At 37.9% G+C, this 23,727-nt stretch overlaps 1 protein-coding gene across 1 annotated transcript; it reads left to right on the top strand.

Annotated features, from left to right (window-relative positions):
- The first annotated feature begins 9,032 nt into the window (after positions 1-9,032).
- On the top strand, positions 9,033-23,332 carry LOC128225674 (carbohydrate sulfotransferase 15-like). Its single transcript, XM_052935582.1, has 9 exons — positions 9,033-9,722; positions 11,724-11,846; positions 12,538-12,634; positions 15,766-15,873; positions 16,398-16,557; positions 18,915-19,049; positions 20,844-20,862; positions 22,398-22,545; positions 23,136-23,332. The coding sequence occupies exons 1-9, from the start codon at positions 9,033-9,035 to the stop codon at positions 23,330-23,332; spliced, it is 1,677 nt and encodes a 558-aa protein (XP_052791542.1).
- The last annotated feature ends 395 nt before the right edge of the window (positions 23,333-23,727 follow it).

The raw sequence follows: 23,727 nt of genomic DNA, 5'->3' as shown, positions 1-23,727 counted from the left end.
CGACCATGGATGTTTTAGCTCTGGTGAAAACAGATATGCAAAACGGGTGCAGACAAATGCAACACATGCCGCTATTCATGAACATAACAATTAACTAATCAAGAGCTAAGAAACAAAAGACACGGCAATTGGGTGGGAGGGAGGGAATGTTTTTAAAATAGCGATCCTAGCTCTTAAAAAACTGACCTTTCGGTTCGACTGCCTGAACGAAAGTGAAACGGTGTGGTTTTAACCAATGAAATGCTTTAACGAAATGGCTGGCGCGGGAATCTTTTAATTACTTAATACTGTAAGGCGCCCTCAAGCGGATCTGTTGAATGATTAGACGTGTATTGCTAACGTAAACATCAATTGATGAAACGGGTTGATTATTCTCGATAACAACAGCTATTTTATAGTTAATAGCTGGTATTAACAACGACAGCGTTAACTGCATACACTCGCTCTAAATCATTATGGATTAGCATTCCCATTAACATGAAAATTATACGCTGTTAGACCTTGAGCTGCCAATTGACCCTGCTCCCCCCAGGGGGAATTTTGAAGGTTATGATTTTCTTAAAGCTTAAGCAAAACGCCACAAAATGGGATATGTTTATGCTCTGAGGGAGGGGGCATAAGTGAGTAACGGACTTTTAAACTACGTTACCCTAAGTAGTTACTTTTAAGTTTTATCTGTACTATTTTTTCTATGTATAATGATCGTTTATGAGATAAAATTTGGTAAATCATCGTTCTTATGTTCGATGAAGGTTTTCTAATAATTCATACCGCGCTAATTGGTGAAAATTACGTTACTGTTAAAACGTAACATAAAAAGCAACGTTTTTACAGGAATAATATGTTACACAGAGTGCTTATACAAATAAGGTCATGTTATTTTGCTTGATGAAAGAGGTATACCATATTTTAAATACGTATTAGACGATTTCATCAATAAATCCCTAAACTTTCTTATGATGGTACAGATAACGAGTGTGTAATTTACGTTACTTTTAGTTATATTTTGCATAATAACGATTGATGCTGGTAAATTATGAATACCCTTTACACAATTAATCGCTTTAGTTATACACACATTATATTCTTGTTTTATTTCTAATTTGAACCAGTGATAAAACCTACGTAACCATGATTACGTTACTTAGGAAAAAAAAAGAATATTATTGTTAAGTTTCATCTGGAAAATGGGTAAGATCAAATAGAGTTGCAATCATTAAATGTTAAAACACAATAATATAAAACACATGTATTTGTTCAACATAACTTGTATAAAGGCATAAATATATATATAAATTAATACTCAATGCAGCGTGAAAATTCATTAAAATGCAGTTTACAAACATAAACATAAATTGATAAATAAGTGGAAAAACTAAATTTTATAAGATAAATTAGATATAAAATTGCACTCATGGAATGGGCTAGGCAACTATGGATTAGGTCATTAAAATCCAATTGTGAACAAAACTGCCCTTTTCCTATGGTCAAGTTACATGGTCCTTCGTTAGAAACTGCTGATAGAATGGCTTTTAAAACCATGTGAGGATGTTGCACAAACATATGTCGGCAATGCAACACTTCAAAGCCTACCATGAGTACCTGATACATTCGGAAAGCTGGTTGATTACCCTGATTTATTGAAGTAAGTTGAATGAAAAAAAGAACTGCGCCAATATAATTGATATCTGGTCCCGAAACAAGAACTCCTACGGATGGATGGTTTTTATGGGCAACAATGACATACTAGTAACCTAAATGTCATGTTTACTTTTCGACCAGTGGAAAATTGACAACCTTGCAGAAAAGTTTTGAGACCCTGTTGTTCTAAGAGAAATATGTTAAAATCTTACAAGGCTTGAAGGTGCCAATGTTGAAATATTTCACAAGAAGGCATTGTTTTCATCCTAATAAGAGGCAGGCATTAAAACGTTCATTGTTAGATCTCCAGATGTCCTAGTGGTTTAAGCGAGGTACTTCAGGTTTTTTCATGCCGGTGTAGGTAACAAGCAGCATTTTTCTTTGGAAATGAAATTGGTCAAAACAAATGAGAAGATATTTGTTCAGTTATATTAAAAGCCATTCTTATAGCATAGCTTCACAAGATGTGATACAACAATGGCGCCCCTTTAAATCCTATAAAATGGCTATTACCAATTCCATATGGGTGCACTGTCTAAACGTGGTCACATTATTGAAAGAATGGAATGCTTTGTCTGCTGAATGGTAAACCAAAATATAACAGGTGAACAAATTGAGATATGACACATTCTGCAAAAAAAGAACCTAGGTTCTCAAGGATTCTCTGTAGACTCCAATAACAGTATGAACATGAGTTGTAGAGCACCCCTTAAAATGCATGGTCAACTACCAATTGTACGTCTGGCAATACTTCCATGAAAATTAGCCACTTCAACTTTGAGATATAAAATGAAGTGGTTGGATAAAAGTGCCAAGTAGAATCGAAAACGTGTGGACATGTGATAAGATTGTATCACAAGAAGTTATTAAAAGTTTGTGTACTAGGGAAGAAGAATTTTACAGTGACTCGGAAAGGGATGTTGAGTAAGTGGCGCATGATAATATGAATGAAGTAGTATTTGATGATGAATCTGATACAATCTAGAGCAGGATGTTGCTATATTACGAGCATATCGGTTAAAGTGACACTCTTATTCAAAATTAATACACGCACATGTATAACAAACAACGATTTTAAGTGAAAAGCCTTTTACTTCTGAAACTTACGCAATAATCCATTTTTGGAAAATGTTATCTAATTGTAATAGTGTATTTATTATCTTAACACGCAGTTTTCTAAGGTTGGTGAGTACTAAAGATTTACTGCGATCTATTTTCGTCTTATAAGGTAGAAATATCGTGTAATTGTCTGCCACTACACTCGGTATCCTTTATAAGAACAATTGTTTTCGGCGTTTATTTATCCTCTTTGGTTTATTAAAACATTCGTATTATTTGTGTTAAATCATATTTGTGAGTAAGAGTACAGCTTTAAAAGTATAACGAACATTAAATGAAGTTACTTGACTTCACTGACTGCAAAATGTTTTTTTTCAAAATTGAACTATAATGAATAATATTAAAAACGTATAGACATTTTTTTCATGTAAATTATGCAAAATTGGTAAGATGTATGAGCATTACAATTTGTCACGTATATGACACATACTGTTAACAAATGTCAAGTTGTTTTAATGTCATGTAAGATAACTGCATGTAAAGGAACACACGGGCGTGTTCAGCAAATTTCTAGACTGTGATTGTTAACATAGTGTGTACAATTATAATCATATATTGTCCCGTTGCATGGTTAAGGATATTATTGTTAACACTGGTAACGTAAACTACAATTGACAGATGCAATAGTATTCCCATGTAGGAATGTAATTTATATTTCTAATCCATTAACATAAAAAATATAGGAGTGGTATGTTATGACTTATCGAGTCCAAATGTCAGGTCATGTAATTGAAATTTAAAGTAAAGTATTTTATATGCAGATTAGCATTTTTTGTGACATATCTTTAAATTAAATTTAATGATGTAATGAACCGTCATTTTTTTGCAATTTAATCTTGGATAACAGATTAGAATTGTGATGTGAAAAGTGTAAAGTTCATAAATCTAGTCATGTTTACTTAGGAATTGTCTGTAACGTCTTTATTTTTTACAAAGTAACGTAGTCTACATGCACATTCATCAGAAAATGTGATTGTTTATCTAAATTATATTTGTAATTTGCTTTTGTGTCACAAACAAGGATCACTGTATAGATAGGTATTGCAAAATGACGATAAATGCTCATTGTAGGCATTATTTATTTAATATATATAAACAGCCAACATACTTTTCTGATGATGTAACGTAATATTAATGTGAAAGTTTAACTTGACATTATGTTTTATTCATCAGTACTGTCTGAAGTTTGATGTTTAATTAAAGATTCCTCATCAAATTGATGCAGTTTATTTTGATGCTTGTTTTTCGTCATAAAATATTTCAAGTTTTGAAGTAACGTAAATTACAGTATAGTGAGCCATGAAACATCTTTGTTTTTAGCTGAAAAACTATTGGTGTGTAAAATAACGTCATATATTATTGAATTAGAACAGTTTTCTACACTTTTTTTTAATTAAACGACAATATATTACAAGTGAAAGTTAAAATTATTTGGTAACGAACTTTATAATGCTGTAGTTTCCAAACGCCCCAACGGCCAAGGCGTAAATATGTCTCAAAATGTTTGTAAGATGATACACTTTCATAAAATCATGGTCTACAAAATTCCCCCTGGGGGGGGGGGGGGGGGGGGGCAAAACCCTTTTCTGCTCATAGTCTATGTACTCTATTTTCAAAGATTACCCTTTAAGCTCATTAACGGTTTAAATTATATACACTAAGTTTTCTCAATACAAAAGTCTTGAGTCGTGCAACACAATACCAACAGCTTTAAGCCTTTCAACTAAGGCCATACCAAATTGTTTTATGTTTAGCGTCAACCCTGACTACAAAAACCTATCTAGCTATCCTGAAAAAAATAAACGAACCACCGGAAAAAACGACTGCTAAATGAGTAACATCCTATGAAGGATATAAACACCAGAGCTTCCTTAGTCCCATCGTCGGCAACCACTGTACATTTTCTATTACACTTCATACATGTACCATGTGGTAATTGACAGACAAAATTTCGTTTTAATGAATATGCATGAGACAGGAGAGACAACTATTCTTCCAATAAATTTGCATGTTACACTCAAATATTGTTCAATAACAACACGGTACGTGTCAGTAGCCTCCGTGGCCGTGTGGCATTGACTGCTGTCGAATATTTATGTACTTAGACGGCGGACCCGGTTCAACAGCTTTCAACCGTAAAGCATCTGGTACTTTCCGGAACCAATGAAACTGCCGCATTAATTATTCATGAATACGATATTTTCCAAGCCAAATTGCTCAACGAGGCATCGCGTAGTGTGTATCGCGGGTATCCGTCGATGCCTTAGTCCTCTCTGGACCGTCCTCATGTGTTATATTGATCTCAACCGTATAATGAGTTCCAATAAAAATAATTATGTTGATCATGGGAAGCGTATAGAACGCACCATTTTCTGATACCAAATGCCAATAATACTAGAACAAAGTATGAAGCATGTTGTTATGTTATTAATACTTGTATTCTGAAGAAGGAATTCAAGTTAAACGATATGAAACATGTTCGGCAAAGATTATTGAGCATATAAAATGTGTTTTTGTTTTTGTTTTCGATCGGGAGCCCAAAACCTATACTACGGAATGCCATTAGGGCCATCGCCTGTGAATGTGTTGATCTAAAACGCGATACTCGATAGTACGATTCAAACGCGAAATCACGAAACCACGAGGGTGTAAACGCGACAGTAAGATGATCAAAACGCGGCAGTACGATAACGGAAACGCGATAATACGACAGTACGATGATGAAAATGCGATACACTATCGTGTTTTCACCATCGTACTTTTGCGTTTTCACCATCGTAATATCGTGATTTCGCGTTTTCATCATCGTACTTTCGCGTCTTCATCAACGTACTGTCCTGTTTTCATCTCTGTCGCGTTTTCACCATCGTAGTTTCGTGATTTCGCGTTTTCATCATCGTACCTTTGAGTATCGCGTTTCAAATCAACACATTCACAGGGGATGACCCTAACGGCATTCCGTACTATCCGGCCGAGGACGCTAAACATAGAAACTATTTGGTATGGGCTAAGCTCGTTTTAACAAACAAGTGATTTACTATTTTAAACCATATGCCAAAAATCTACTATATTTGTTTATAAACACAGTACAAATGTCTAATTTAAGTGTTTCAACTAAATATAATGACAGAATTGTAAGAAACTAAACTAAAAGAAAATATAATAAGGAAGAGGCGTAACAAGCGATGCATCTCTTTTAAAGCGATGTAGTAGATTGTTGGCTTGCAGAGCGAGAGGTCGTGGGATCGATCCCCATTCAGATCAACATAGCAATTGGTGCAGTTTCAGTTACATTCATATTTAACAATTAATTCAAGTAATGAAGACAAAGATGTCCCGCCGGATCAACTTAGCCACCGGTTTTAGAACAATTATTATACATTTAAGGTATCGCCTTCACGCAAGAAGAGGTTAAAAGTTAAATTGATTTAATACTCGTTTTATTTATGTTTCCCGAACAGATATTTCAGTTAAGGGATATTTCATAAATTATATCACGGTCGCAAAATTTCAAAACATAGTCAGTCTGCCTTTATTTGCATTCCTATTTGTAAGATTCATCACAGATGACAAGTCCACTTTGACACGACCTCGCGCAATAAATACCTGCGGCCATTCATTCTTAACAAACGATCTTTGTAGCTTGTATTTGTTATACAGGTAATCGATTGACCAATGGTCATTGCGGTTGTAATGTAATCATGCTGTGCTGTATACATGCATGACTAATTATCCGACATTATTGGATCGTGAATACATGAATAAGTACTATTTCAGATTAGTAATAGGGTTGTATGCTTAAAGTTTTAAAAGTGATCCTATTGGAAATCAATTCGAACTGTTTGTACAGAAATAAAGACTATGTAGAAACAGAGTTGAGATGTGCGGAAATGTGATACAGAATCTATGCCAGACTCTAGGAAAATAACAGGAGAAACACGGACATTGGAAAGCGCCATTTATAAATCACAAGGTACGTGTGTACGTTGAATTATATATTTTAGTACTATTTAAGAAATATAACACACCACTGAGGGTCATATGACATTATAAGGACCGGCCAGTCAGCCACCGAAGGTGTTTATGGACCGAGGCGTTAGCAGAGGTCCATTCACCTTCGGGGGCTGACTGACCGGTCCTTATAATGCCATATGGCCCGAAGTGGTGTGTTATATTTCTTATATCATACCGAACACTTTTCGTTACAATTCAATATCTTTAAAGCGATTTAAATGTGTTTTATTGAACAAAGCTAATAATGTTTACTTGCGACAAGTTATCGCCGTTGTGAAAAAAGCAAGCCGCACTTTCCTATTGTATGACGTCAGCGGTCCATATTACATTTTTGGCGAGGTCCGGACCGGCCAAAAATATAATATGGACCGCTGACGTCATTAAACTAGATTTTCATCAAAATACAGTGATATACGGACCGATCGAGTTTATATATATACATAGAAGGGACAAATTTATGTGAGGTATAATATCAAAAAATATATCTCTACTGTTTAAATGTTAATATTACACCCCAAAACAAGGTTCTGAATATATGCATTAAACAGTCAAACGTGGTTATACTAGACACCAAAAGCAGTACGTATAAACTTATCCAACAGTACTTGTTAACAAACTTACGTACAAATCCATCTATCTGTACAGCATTTTTAATTGCATGTACAAGTTTTATGTCGGTATAACATCTGTTGAAGTTAAATGGAACTATGTTTACATTGAGACTGATGGGACATAGTCATTTAATTTTGTTCATATGAGTCAATATATACGTGTCTGTATATATATGCAGTCACTATTTCGTCCTGGTTCATTTTCATAAAGCATGTTTGTTCGCTATCCAGTCACTATTTCGTCCTGGTCCGTATTCATAAAGCATGTTTGTTCGCTATCCAGTCACTATTTCGTCCTAGGTCCGTATTCATAAAGCATGTTTGTTCGCTATCCAGTCACTATTTCGTCCTGGTCCGTATTCATAAAGCATGTCTGTTCGCTATCCAGTCACTATTTCGTCCTGGATCCTTAGTCATAAGCATGTCTGTTCGGTATCCAGTCACTAGTTCGTCCTGGATCCTTAGTCATAAGCATGTCTGTTCGGTATCCAGTCACTATTTCGTTAATTTTCTGTTGACAACAGCTTTGAAAGTAGGCAATTGTCTACAAAGTAGAAAAATAACCTTACTTAAAGGGATTCGCTCATGTTTTAGACCAAAAATTAGCTTTCACGGTAATGCTTCTGAAATCACTTATTTTATTATTGTTTTATTCTATGATAGCGAAATTGCAGAAAAAAATACAATTATAGTATATAAGTATTCTGGTTTTAGTGGGATGTGACCCCACGCCTGTAAAGTGAAGAAAAAAGTAGGAAACCGACGCATTAAACCAGGACTTGAACAAAAATGATGGATAGTTTTACCTTTTAACAACACATTGATAACATCACGTGATGATGTTAATTAACAAATGACGCAACAACAAAGTAGTTATTAAGTGACAATTGTGGTCTTCTAAGATAATATTTGAGCGAATATCAACATTTGCCGATGAGTTTCAGCTTTTGGTATCTTAGTTTTAACACTCCTAATGATTTGCTTCACTTTATTTCGTCAAACAAAAAGCGCTGTACTCCTACTCGTCGTTATTATCGTCATCTTCGCCGTGTACGCGCTCTACTATTCCTATACACAATTATTCTCTGTGTTCTAGCGCGATGATGACAGCAGATGTTCGGCCCAGATTCAATAAAGGACATTAGTCGTAGCTTCTCCGTTTCCTCAACTGATTTTTCAATTTTAGTACTGGCTGTAAATAATCAGATTTCATACATAAATATGACAAAAACCAAATGTATGACCATAAGATAATTTCACTTTATGACTAAGAAAAATGCCCAAAAGGGCCACAATTTCGCCGTAACATATCTTTAACTTTTAATTAAATGTTACGAGGTATTTCATGAGACTATTAGATATTGATTATAACACCTTTGTCTTTCAGCGAGGTGAAGGAGTAAATATCGACAATATATGGTGTACAAAGGACTTACGAGGCGTGCAAATAGTGGGGGAGATGCGTCTAGAACAGAACTTCAAAGCAACCGGGAGACAAACGTCGATAAAACATGCCGATAAACCGATACAATATAATTGTTGATGGAATTGGACCTATATGAAACCTGAAGATCGAACACAACGTCTAATCTGATTTTAAGTCCCTGATTTTGTGGTTCACAACTGGAGTTTTATGAAATTATTAAAATGAAATCGGAAACAGAAAGAGTATCAAAGACAACGGAATGTATAACGCGCGTCAGACGTACGTTTATTTTGACGTTTGCCCTCATGTTTCTGACGTTGACGTTTCTGTATGGTACGACGGAACACTATGACAAAAGCGCATATTTCCAATCCCTTCGACCACAACAACAGATAATTCGAAACGACACCAAGTATGTTTATAACGTTTTAAAGTCGGAAAAGGGATCGAAACTGATCCGTATTTTTGAAAACTCTACAAAAAACACTCACTCACAGCTGTTCAACTCTTCAAAAGTCCGTCCACAGTCACCCAAGGCTGTGCCAAATCAAACTAAATTTACAAAACCAGTGAATCTTGTTCAAGAATCGAACGGAAATACCATTTTAAAACCAGCAATTGCGCAACGGAATGAAACACCAAAGAAAGAAGATCACCAACCCAAAAGCGAGGTAAAAACTCAAAAAGAGGCACCAATGAAATCCAATCAGCAATTAACAACTGGCGATTTACCTCTACCTTACATGCGAAACCAGTTCGACATACGGCGGTTCGAGCCGAAACTCCCAGCGAAGTTGACGGGCCTCACTCCCCTGAAGCCGGGGATCCCTGAAAGCAGCGAGTTTCCAGGGATGCCGGACCCCTGTGCCGCACCTCGGCGTAACACCGGGGTGGAAGATATTCTTTGCATGGTATGAGAATTATAATAACATAATTATTATAAACTAAAAATTGTTTCCTTAAAGCAACTGTGCACCAGATGATCAATTTGCAAGGAAAAAAGAAAAGTGTCGTAAACTGTCATAATCTTGGTATTAATGTGTACAATGCTTTGAAACCACATAGTTTACAATTTATTTAAGTTTAGCAGTTATTTCGTATTTTTACATTAAAAAAGTTTACTGGGTATGTCTACCTAGTAGATTTCATTCCTTATGCGTGATTGGCTAATTGGTGTTATCACGTGATATTACCGAGTTAGGTGTATAACTTAATTATGTCACCCGATTAGAGTAAGCCGTCGTAGCTCAGTGGATAAGACGCTGGACTGCAATTTTGGCCACACGGGTTTGAACCCGGTCTCCGACACCTTTTTTTTTACATTTTGGTACTTTATTTTACAATTATGATATCAAACCGTAACACATTCTATTAAATAATTGTCCTGAGAGTCGCTACAGAAAAACACTTTTTTGGTGCCAATCTGAGCTAGGCTTTTTTCTCGGGAAGGTTCGAGGCATACCTCTCCTCACCACAGACATCTCTATACTGTGAGTGCTAACCTCTCCTCACCACAGACCTCTCTATACTGTGAGTGCTAACCTCTCCTCACCACAGACCTCTCTATACTGTGAGTGCTAACCTCTCCTCACCACAGACATCTCTATACTGTGAGTGCTAACCTCTCCTCACCACACAGACATCTCTATACTGTGAGTGCTAACCTCTCCTCACCACAGACCCCTCTATACTGTGAGTGCTAACCTCTCCTCACCACAGACCTCTCTATACTGTGAGTGCTTACCTCTCCTCACCACAGACATCTCTATACTGTGAGTGCTAATCTCTCCTCACCACAGACATCTCTATACTGTGAGTGCTAACCTCTCCTCACCACAGACCTCTCTATACTGTGAGTGCTAACCTCTCCTCACCACAGACCTCTCTATACTGTGAGTGCTAACCTCTCCTCACCACAGACCTCTCTATACTGTGAGTGCTAACCTCTCCTCACCACAGACCTCTCTATACTGTGAGTGCTAACCTCTCCTCACCACAGACCTCTCTATACTGTGAGTGCTAACCTCTCCTCACCACAGACCTCTCTATACTGTGAGTGCTAACCTCTCCTCACCACAGACCTCTCTATACTGTGAGCTATGTGCGGTACGTGTGAGCTATGTACGATACGTGTGAGCTATGTACGATACGTGTGCGCTATGTACGATACGTGTGAGCTATGTGCGGTACGTGTGAGCTATGTGCGGTACGTGTGCGCTATGTGCGGTACGTGTGAGCTATGTACGATAAGTATGATATATGTAGGATACGTGTGCGCTATGTGCGGTACGTTTGCGCTATGTGCGGTACGTGTGAGCTATGTTCGGTACGTGTGCGCTATGTGCGGTACGTGTGAGCTATGTGCGGTACGTGTGAGCTATCTACGATACGTGTGAGCTATGTGCGGTACGTGTGCGCTATGTGCGGTACGTGTGCGCTATGTGCGGTACGTGTGAGCTATGTACGGTACGTGTGAGCTATGTGCGGTACGTGTGAGCTACGTACGATAAGTATGATATATGTAGGATACGTGTGCGCTATGTGCGGTACGTTTGCGCTATGTTCGGTACGTGTGCGCTATGTGCGGTACGTGTGAGCTATGTGCGGTACGTGTGCGCTATGTGCGGTACGTGTGAGCTATGTACGATACGTGTGAGCTATGTACGATACGTGTGAGCTATGTACGATACGTGTGATATATGTAGGAAACGTGTGCGCTATGTGCGGTACGTGTGAGCTATGTGCGGTACCGTGATCCCGTTCCACGCCTCTAAATTGGGGTATGGGGCTTGACCGCTATGACCCTTTTAGAATTTCGTATAAAACTTTAAGGTACTTAATGAAAAAAGATGCACTGTTATGCAACAATGTATGTTCAGTACATATATATAACTTAACCATTTACTCTACAGAAACCCCCTGAATTCTTACCGGAATACAAGAACCCGTGCTGGTACGACAATGGCCAGTTCCGGTGCCTCCCTTACTTCCATCTGATCGGTATCTGCAAGAGCGGAACCTCCGACCTGTTTAAGGTATGACGATGTATTCGCAGGGTACGTCCCCTCTAGAATCGTCCAAGTTTACTTTTTATTTCAAAATGGGAGAAAAAAGTAATAAAATACGATTAAAATGCACCAATTCCGATCACAAATTGTTAAAATTTTCTTAAGGGATTCACCTCAACCGCCTATGCATATAATTTATGCCATATACTTTCGGTTCTGAGGTAGGGGCGTATGCCAAAAGGTTGCGCCCCTAAGTTACGCGCCCTCTAACGTTTATTGCTGGATCTGCCCCTGCGTAAGTCGATAATTCGATGTTAGAAACGTTAAATGAGAGCTATTTTAGTGTTGTGTTTCAAACAATAACAATATCATAGGTCATACATATGATATTGGTTCCATATTATTAGATAATCTTCATGTTAATCCCAGTATGCCTTTCTGGTAGGTTTTGTCAGTATCAAGTCGGGTGCTTCACTTTTTCTATGAGCTTTTAAAACCACGCTTATGTTCATTGATTGATGAAAATTGTTTGTGTGGCATATTAAGTGCCATGTTTGCGGGACTTAAATAATATATGAAACTATGATTAAACTAAATTGACTGATTATATATGAACGAGCCGATTATATTTCCAATAGTATTTCCAATCAATTTTCTGAAGGAATGATTGGTGTTTGTCATAAAACGCCGCATGTCTAACAATGTTCTCCATTTTAAGCGTCTGCACCTGCACCCCGACATCGTCCCTAACAGAGGCATCTTTGGCAAGGAGATCTGGTACTGGTCATGGAAACGCTTCTGGATAAGTGAGTTTTGCTACTTATTGATAAGTTTCATCATAGTCGTAGACATACAAGAATAGAAGAGAGTGACTAGTTTCAGAGTCACGTACAAATAAGATATATTTGGGTCTGAAACTTGTGCAAAAACCTTTATGGAATCATATTATTTAAAAACACAATCATGCATAAGTAGCATTCCACCATCTAAATCTTCGGTAATCATACCCTGCTATCTTTTGTTGGCGGGTAGTAGGCTTTAAAATAATAAATCACGCCTCCAACATAAAAGACGCAACACCATTGGCCTAGGACTGGTCACGCGGTTCCATATCGAACAAATTTATATCGTACCAGAATGGCGTCTACTTTCCGATTCCGATGAATATTCCGATGAATAAATGAAACATTTTAACATGTCAACAGGTTGTCGACGTGATCATATATAATATACGTTACTGGGTTAATAGGTGACCCGATATGGGTAACTTATATTGATATCAGTTCATCAATAAAATAAATGCCCAGAGAAACCTTAAACATGATCCGCCTTCTGTTACTTTGTGCTGTCTATTGAGGGAGGTGGTAAGACTATATGCTAAGTATATACGTTTTGTGCTTTGATATCTGTACATGTAGTTCTTACATGTAGTTCTAACAGAGTTTGTGATAGTTACATTCAAGAGTTTGATATGAATATAAAAGTGGAATATGGTTTAGGGGTGGTCTACGGCAAAGATCCCCGCTCAAATACGACAAAAGCAGCCATGCTTAATAGTGTTAAAATATTTAGGTAGCTGTTTTACTAAACAATCACTATATCGTCAACTAGTGCCATAGTATTTTGCGATATTTGAATCAAGAGCTCAATTAATTATTTAAACCCTCTTAGGAATTATAAATTGCCGAGCTGTGTGAAACATCGTGGCGTTCAAGGTTATAAAAGAAAGGCTATGAAATACTGTGCATTTAGTCCGTTCAGGGGAAGTATTCAATATGCAACTTAAGTTTAGTTTTTCATAGCCTTTCTTTTAAAGAAAAAGAGGGAATGAAGTCAATGATGTATGACCCTAAATTAATCTTAGGGTCATACATCATTGACTTCATTCACTCTTTTAGTCAGTTATTAAAATATAAGTAATCCGATTAGCTACATCGTTTTTTGATCCAATTAAGACCAATATTGAATACCAACCAATGCAGGTCACCTAACCACATGGAACTACATGCACATGGTACCAGAAATGAGAATGTTTTTGTTACTTTGTATATTTTCTCATAGTTTGTAAAATCGGTAAACTGTCTTCTTTTCTCTCGTGCCTGTGGAGCCATTCCGTTTTCACCAATAACTGAAAAATTTACTTCGTGCGATTAAATATTAATGCTTAAAGTCTTCAGTTTTAATTGCAGGAGCTTAGGAGCTAATGAATAGGATTTTTCAAAGCCTTAAGAAAACTCGTATTGTTTGAATAAAACTTGTCGCTCAACCCTTGTGCAAATAGTTGAATGTTTGCAATGGCAAAGTTCCCTGTGGTCAAGTATTTGAAAATTGCTTAGTATAATCTAAACTAACATACAAACAAAGCGTTTTTTAACAAACAATACCTGAACAACTGCAATTATTTAAAGGGTTTTTACTTGTGTTTATTTTTTTGTTAAGAAACGATTAGGAAGTCTATTTGAATTTAGCGATACGTATGAATAATACTGTCCATATTGCTCAATTTTCACTTGAGAAATCTATTTCTTTAACGATCTGATGTTAGCAACGTCTTTAATTTGAACTAGGCTATGAACAATCGGTTATCTAAATAAGTGGTAAAATAGAAATAGTAACGATTAAGCGTGGTACGTTCGGTCTCTTTCAGAGCAAACTTATATCTTAGACTAGTAGATTTTGCAAATTTATTGACTATCCATCATCAATCATTATATGGGCTGGGTTGCTTGTGCTTGTACCCCATAACCAAGGATTTTGTGTCCGCTTAATTCAACAAAATTTCGAGCTTATTAAAGGGGATTGACACCACATGGTCCCAAAATCGTCAAAAACGTACAGTATTTCCTCAATACAAGTATAGACTCAACAATACAAACTTGTATGATGCCAGTTATACATACATCATTTTACATGATTAAAAGAATATTTCGTCGTTGTCTCACCTGTGTTTACCCGTTTAAAAATAGCGTAAAATGGTTTCCCAGTTTATAGTCTGTGTATCAAGCATGTGAAAATCACTTGATTAATACAGATACATACACCGATGCTATTTTTAAATTGACTGGGATTTACGTTGTAGACAAACCCCGGTAATTCAGATTTAGAAAATATGCAAAAACGGTGAAATATACATGTGTCGAAAGCAACGTGATACATCAGCAAGTAAGATTTGTTGTGCACAGCGATTTCAATTTTAAGTAAGTTTCTGACAAGTTTCTGTTTTTCCTGCAATGGTATCATTTGGTGTCTATTCCCTTTAAATGGTGAAATGCGGACATGCCTTTGTCTTCTGTTTTTCTTACGCTAATTAATATTTTCGGTCTCCGTGTACATTTTAAATTATAAATGTGTCCGATGTATAACTAATCGTGTCAATATATCACGCCTCCAACTAGTCCAAATAATTGTACGTTGACGGATTTTTTTTTCAAAATGGCGTCCATTTTCCGATGAATAAATGAAACATTTCCCTGATTATGTTGGCGTCTTGATCAATGTTAATAGGTTGTTGACATGATATATACGTTACGGGGTTAGTTGGTGACCCGATATGGAATGTACGGGGCGCAGGAAACCATACCCTGGTTCGAGCTTCGCTCGGTAAACTTCCCGTCCTGCAGGGACAAAATGCTGGTAAAATCCATGCCAAAAGCCCCTGCACATCAGGGACATCCTAGGTTAGGCCCATTCTCCGCTATTTTTGACGCGAAAAAACCCCACCGCTGTCACTCGGCACTGCGGGCCACCTGGAAGATTAAAACACGGCCCATTTGGCCACGCTATCCCCGGTATACCCCCGGACCTGGTGGGCCGGGGTTACAGTTGACTGGTGACCCCATAATATGTTGGTATCATTTGAAAGGCTGTTGCATGGTGTTTACTCATATGTCAAATAAATGACTAAAAATGAGTTATAGACAAATGTATGCTTTTCCAGAGGAGAAAGCGGGGAAGCTGAAGCAGGGCATGACCTTGAGAGATTTCACCAACCAGTTTCAAACCACCATTATACAGAAAGGGGTGGGTCCAAAAGGAAACCACAATAAAATAACCGGTATGTGAACATTCATTAAACTAAGTCAGGTGTTTGAAAGGTTGTTTGGATTGTAAAGTTATGCCTCTGCTAATGTTGGGACAATTAAACTATTCGATTCTGATAAATATCTTTGAGTGATACTCGAATAAATTTGTCATAATGACATATTTTAACTAGCCAAAGATTATTAAAGGCCTGAAAAATCAGTATAACTATTCAAGCAACGTTACGAACACATTTGACGTCAACCAATTTTCACAAAAAAAGCGTGATAATAAACGATTCAATGGAATAGTTTTGAAGTCTTTTTGTCCATCGCAAACACTGACACAGTTGTGTTTGTCAAGCCTTCACGTAGTTACTGTAACATGTGTTTTCTAATCAGTTATAGATTATCCGTGTAATTTACAGTAATATAAGTAATAAAACTGAAAGATGTTCATACTGAAGTCGCCAGTAAGTTCACAGGAGACGGAAACACAGATTAATAATAAAGTTTTGAGCTGTAAACATGTATGCAAATTCCAGTCTATGTTTTCTAGGCCATGGCGACCCCATGGATATCTGGGACCGGTTCCTCGAGTCGAACACGCCCCAGAACTCACCCGGAGCCGAGGAACTGCTCTGGACCACGCCCTACGCCGCCAAGCACATCAATCCCAACGTAAAATTGCTACTGATGCTCAGGGATCCCGTAGACAGGTATACTGTAGCCATTTGCAGGGTCCATTATAAGTAAACGATAAAGAAAGGTTATTGCAAAATCACTAACTTGTTGTAATCGTGTATGAATAATATACATGTACATGCTAAAGCCATATTAATTTAAGTAGGTAAATATCACTTTCGTATATTTTGAATTTGCAGTCGCGTTGTTTATGTTCAGATTATATTCCAAATCAATCAATAAACGTGCCAATATCTTTGTACATTTTCCAGCTGTTTCCGCCCTCTTTCCGCGACCGTGTCAATATCTTTGTATATGTTCCAGCTGTACCCGCACTCTTTCCACGACCGTGTCAATATCTTTGTATATGTTCCAGCTGTACCCGCACTCTTTCAACGACCGTGCCAAAAGCTTTGTTCATTTTCAAGCTGTACCCCACTCTATCCGTGACCGTGCTAATATCTTTGTTCATTATCCAGCAGTACCCCACTCTATCCACGATCGTGCCAATCTTCTCGGTAATTTTCAAGCTGTACCCCACTCTATCCGTGACCGTGCTAATATCTTTGTTCATTATCCAGCAGTACCCCACTCTTTCCACGATCGTGCCAATCTTCTCGGTAATTTTCAAGCTGTACCCCACTCTATCCGTGACCGTGTTAATATCTTTGCTCATTATCCAGCAGTACCCCACTCTTTCCACGATCGTACCAATCTTCTCGGTAATTTTCAAGCTGTACCCCACTCTATCCGTGACCGTGTTAATATCTTTGCTCATTATCAAGCAGTACCCCACTCTTTCCACGACCGTGCTAATATCTTTGTTCATTATCCAGCAGTACCCCACTCTTTCCACGACCGTGCCAATCTTCTCGGTAATTTTCAAGCGGTACCCCACTCTATCCGTGACCGTGCTAATATCTTTGTTCATTATCCAGCAGTACCCCACTCTTTCCACGACCGTGCTAATATCTTTGTTCATTATCCAGCAGTACCCCACTCTTTCCACGACCGTGCTAATATCTTTGTTCATTATCCAGCAGTACCCCGCTCTTTCCACGACCGTGCCAATCTTCCCGGTAATTTTCCAGCTGTATCCGCACTCTTTCAACGACCGTGCTAAAAGCTTTGTTCATTTTCAAGCTGTACCCCACTCTATCCGTGACCGTGCTAATATCTTTGTTCATTATCCAGCAGTTCCTCACTCTATCCACGATCGTGCCAATCTTCTCGGTAATTTTCAAGCGGTACCCCACTCTATCCGTGACCGTGTTAATATCTTTGCTCATTATCCAGCAGTTCCCCACTCTATCCACGATCGTGCCAATCTTCTCGGTAATTTTCAAGCGGTACCCCACTCTATCCGTGACCGTGTTAATATCTTTGCTCATTATCCAGCAGTTCCCCACTCTATCCACGATCGTGCCAATCTTCTCGGTAATTTTCAAGCAGTACCCCACTCTATCCGTGACCGTGCTAATATCTTTGTTCATTATCCAGCAGTACCCCACTCTTTCCACGATCGTGCCAATCTTCTTGGTAATTTTCAAGCTGTACCCCACTCGATCCGTGACCGTGCTAATATCTTTGTTCATTATCCAGCAGTACCCCGCTCTTTCCACGACCGTGCCAATCTTCTCGGTAATTTTCAAGCAGTACCCCACTCGATCCGTGACCGTGCTAATATCTTTGTTCATTATCCAGCAGTTCCCCACTCTTTCCACGATCGTGCCAATCTTCTCGGTAATTTTCAAGCAGTACCCCACTCTATCCGTGACCGTGCTAATATCTTTGTTCATTATCCAGCAGTACCCCACTCTTTCCACGATCGTGCCAATCTTCTTGGTAATTTTCAAGCTGTACCCCACTCGATCCGTGACCGTGCTAATATCTTTGTTCATTATCCAGCAGTACCCCGCTCTTTCCACGACCGTGCCAATCTTCTCGGTAATTTTCCAGCTGTACCCCACTCTTTCCACGACCGTGCAAATATCCTAGTTAATTTTCCACTTGTACCCGCACTCTTTCCACGATCTTTGTTCATTTTCCAGCAGTTCCCCACTCTTTCCACGATCGTGCCAATCTTCTCTGTAATTTTCAAGCTGTACCCCACTCTTTCCACGACCGTGCCAATATCCTCGTTTTTTTCAACTGTACTCACACTCTTTCCACGACCGTGCCAAAACTCGTTCATTTCCTAGCTGTTCTCTCACACTTTCCACGACCGTGCAAATATTGTCGTTCATTTCATTGCAGTTTCCCACCATTTTCGTATATCCGCTCTTTCTACGCCACTCTCTTCACGACCATGCAGATTTTCTCGTTTGTTTTCAGTTCGTGTTTTGTCGCTTATTTTCTCGACCGTGCAAAAACTACTCTCGTTTACTTTCAGGTTGTACTCGCACTATTTCCACGGAGGATATGGCAACTCGGCGCAGTCGTTTCATGAGCACGTAAGTGCCTCGGTGCCCCTTTGGTATGAGTGCACTTCAAAACATACGATCCGACACTGCATCTACGACGATAAGTTCAGGAAGTCCCTAAAGGTATAGATTTGTTTAAACGTAGGGTTACTAAAATGTTCATCATTATATCGTGCCATTGGAAAATGTTGATATGGGGCGATCCCATTTTTGTTTCTTAGTAATTATGAAGGCCTGCTTTCGCCCATTGGCTGCATTATGTCTTAACCTCGCCATGACGTCAACACGACTTAAGGGACTTTGGAATGATATAGAAGTGAACATATCTCGGTCACATCTAGATATTATTCGGGTGCGAAGCAAGGACATTTGGGTGCGATACAAGGACATCCGGGTTCCATAGCTTTCTAAGTTAAACGTGCCCGGTGTAAATACACGATACATGGGCAACAAGTATCCTGGCTTTGACAAGTTCTGAGTACTCTAAAACTGTAATGCTGGAACCAATGGTAAGGCCTAAAAAAAAAAATATGTCTGTTTCCTGTAACCCGACCGACCGTAATTTTTTACCGCCGACCGCAATTTTTTTATGCCCAAAAATTCGAAAAGTCAGATTTTTAGCGATCTCTGGCCTATGATGACAACGATAATTTAAATATTTTGGTAGTGTCCGAATCGTTGCATAGTTACAAACGTTTACGGTTTGGCAAGTTGAAACAATGGCAAAAACCTTAATGGCTGTGACATTAAACTGCAGGGCTTTCAATTGACCCAAGCTCCCGGGTTTTGACGCACAGGAATCGTAAATGACCCGAAATCAACGCATCATCCATTTGTAATCAGTTTTGACACGGGATATTTCGGTGTGAGAGTCGGTATCATCTGAAAGGAGCCTCAATGCATAATCTGAATGTTTGTTTAACCCGCAAGAGCAATTTACACCCGAAGTAACAAGTGATTATCGATCTGGAATCTGATCGGTAACCTAGTCAATTAGCAGCACTCAAACTCAATGACGTAATATTAACTCCGCCCATTATGCAAATTAACGGATACCTTCCGCTTTTTCGCTAAGTGCAATGGTTTTGAAAAACAACAATGCTAGGATATATTTTGTTCATTTATTTTAAGTTTTTTTTATTATATCTCCAGTTAATTAAAAAATATTCTTATAAGTTTTTAATGAGTTAACAGAAAAATAAACATTTTTCATACCACATGGTCTAAAAAGCACGGAAAACAGGTGCACGCTAACTTCCTGTCAATTTTAATGAAAGTGAAAGGAGAACTACGTAGATCGTTGTCAGTGTTATAGTTTAGTTCTATCACGGACCTTGTTTATAGGTCCGTGGTTCTATAACAAAACTGTTATGGTTTTGCCATTTATGAAAAATACGATGTTGCAATACTGGCAATAGGAACGTTAAATGCTTTTGTTTACTTCCGGAAAAAAAGATAAACCTGAAAGTGAAAGTTAAAGTAAGAAAGATGTCGTTGCAACTAAACAATCGCTGGTGCATATCGGAATTTGACAAGGATGCACTGGATTACATATAGAAGATGCATTAACTAAATAATATGTTCGTCAGAGTCAGAACATATTTTACCAAGTTTTGACTCTGGGAATGTTTTAACCCCCGTAGTCTAGTCAAGTCCAGAAAAGGAAAAAAACAACAAGGTATTCTATTGAAAGTTACATTGATTATCGTGCTTGAGATTTTTACAGAATGAACAGTGGATCTAATACAGCAGATCTTTTCAAAACACTGAAAATTGTTAAAAATAATAAGTTGTGGAAACTATTTAAGGTACTGTACGTGTACTAGTTTTGCTGTTTAAAAAAGAAAATGGTATTACTTTTTATTAGTCAGTCTAAGCTTTTTTGATACTGATTCTAGTCTATTTAAACATATTCCAGTCCAATCTGTTATTTTACACTTTTCGCTGTCGAGTCAGCAGGTAAGGTTTAAGTGTCCAAGCAGTGAACAGCGTAGACCATGGGTCTACACTGATCCCAAAGATCTGTACAATTCTGACAGCCTCTAAGAGTTAAATGGTTTAGTCATTGATTCTAGTCATTTATCAATCGAAGTATTGATTTATATAAAATTATGTTTTGTGGAGATTCTTGCCTGTTCTTGTTGTAACAGCATTTTATTTTATAATAGTTGTCATGTACATTTAATTGTAATACAACTTGATATTATTACACAGACTATTTTAAGATAGACTGTGTAATAATATCATGTTTTATTATTAGAAAATGTATGCATTTTGAAAGTTTTGTTTAAAACATTTGCAAAAAATAAATTGTCTAAATGTTCTTTGATTCACTCTTTCACTGGGTTATATTTGCAAAGTCTAAAGATGAACTGCTTCCCTGGTGAACATACTGACAATGCTCAAAATTGCACATAATGTTGCCACCGCTGGGAGTCGAACCCATGGCTTGCCCTTCAACAGGATGCATTCTACAACTGAAATACATGTACCATGGCTAAAAATAACTGATAAACAATGCTGTTTCTTTGTCAAGCTTCACCTATATATAGATGTGAAAAAATCACTTAGTCTTGATTTATTACAATGATGATGTATTTTATGTTTTGATGGCTGTCAAGCTAGCAGTTTTAGCTTATAAGTGGCAGAAAGATTGAATCTATATATCACACTGAATTCTTATTAAAATAATTCACCTGAAATAAACTTGAATATTGGATCATTGACATTAAAAAAACAAAAAAAAACAAAAATCCCTACCTACCGACCCATCTTTTTTTCAGCATGTTACAGGAAACAGACATATTTTTTTTATTATGACGAATCCGGTTGTGAACTCCGATCATTCGCACCCGAAGTGGTCATTTAAAGTATTGTTCTATTTGAAAGGGCATTGCCTGCTGACTACCAATATATAAAATAATTGAGAAGACACGATTTAGTAATTTGGTTAAACTGAAATCGTGCATTTAATGACATAGTTTACACTATGTGTTGGCCTAAACGCTTGTCTGTTATATTGTTTCGGTTTATTTTCTTGTGTTTTTTTCAACATTTACATACCCTTTCTATACTCTTTAAACATTTTTATTGATACCAAATAATATAGGGTCGCCAGGCATCCAGAATTCACATAATTATACATCGGTTACCAATATCGGATACAGATACAAACATGGAGAACATAAGTGGACAAATCATCACCATGGTGATAAGGCTTAACGACGTATTTTACTGAATTTTGAAACGATCAAGTGTAATTAATTACGTATATTTGTTATTCCGTATGAATGTTTTGGATTTTCTTTGCAATCTCTGTGTTTTTATACTTGTCACCTAAATCAAAACAGTGCCTCGAAGCTGATATCAAAATATAAAAAAATCTTGTCTCTTGCAACATCAAGTAACATTAATTTATTTATATTACTGTATTACATGTAAATATATTTCAGGCTCCGATTTACACGAGTTTTTACATCGTGCACCTGCTGGAGTGGTTGAAGGTGTTCCCACGCGAGCAACTCTTCGTCTTCCGGAACGAGGACTACACGAGTGATATCCGGGCAACCATTTCCAGCATATGTCGCTTTCTCGATATAGGTAGATATCGTAAATATTGTTGAAATATACTAGTATGTAAACAATAAGAATACGACGTTTTTCAAGGTCGGCACCAGGATTCCACGTTAGAGATGGCGTAAGTTAGGGGCGGTGTCTTTTTGACTTGCGCCCCTCTCTCAGAAATCTGATTTGTTGGATGTGTTGGGTTTGGGACTACTCCCTCAAGAATAAATTTAATAATTTCTAGCCCAAAATGGTGCATTCCGGACGCAATTTATCACTTGTTTTCTCCTATAAGGAAATAAAAAGTAAACTTGGAATATTTTAGGGGGGGGGGGGGGGGGGGGCGCCGGGTGCACGCCCCTCCCCTCTTGGATCAGCATGCAATTCATATTTATAATTTGCTTTTATTTTTTACAAAAAATACAATTTCACATCTGGAAACAATTGACAATATCTGCTGCGTCCTGGCAATTGTCCGCTTGTTTTATTTTATGGAGTGTGCTCTACAAAGTGTGTGTTCATATGCATAATTCATTGTTTTCTAGTTAACACACATGGTAAACATGTCAACTTGCTTTACACTCGCTTTAAATGAGCTTATACGGGAACATTTAAATATTTTTCAGCGCAACCCAGTGAACCCACGCTGAAGTCAATGGCGGGACTAGGCGCCTTTTACGCGACCGCGAAGAAGCAGGCGGCCGGCCCCATGCTCCTTGAGAGCCGGAAGCTGCTCGTTGATCTCTACCGTCCCTACACCGAGGAGCTGGCCCGTTTCCTTGGAGACGAACGGTTTGGCTTCCGGGATAAGTCGTTCGCTTGAGGATGGAAACTTCTCCTATTACCAAGAATTTTAAATTGAAAGATCATTGCGTAAGAGCTGGTTTCTATATGCGCTTTTTCTGGTTATGACGTCAGGGACCATATGGAGTTTATTTGCTCAATGTACCACGTGTGCTTGTATTGAAGTTCATGTTGTTAATATCCAATGATAGTTATATAGCTATGTATAACGCAAGGGGCGAGCCTTATAAGGCCTAAAAAAAATATGTCCGTTTCGGGTAACCCGACCCTACCTATAAAAATGCGCCAACCCTAACTATTTTTATCCGTTTCTGAGCAAAAAAATATTCATTAGCGAATAGAGAGTTACGAAGGGCGGATAAATGCAGATTTTAATCAGAATTATTGTTTATATGATAAAACAAAGTCAGGCAA

The sequence above is a fragment of the Mya arenaria genome, chromosome 3 (genome assembly GCF_026914265.1).
Source record: "Mya arenaria isolate MELC-2E11 chromosome 3, ASM2691426v1".
NCBI classification, from domain to species: domain Eukaryota; kingdom Metazoa; phylum Mollusca; class Bivalvia; order Myida; family Myidae; genus Mya; species Mya arenaria.
The sequence above is the reverse complement of the archived record's forward strand: the minus strand, read 5'-3'. Positions and strand labels throughout refer to the sequence as shown.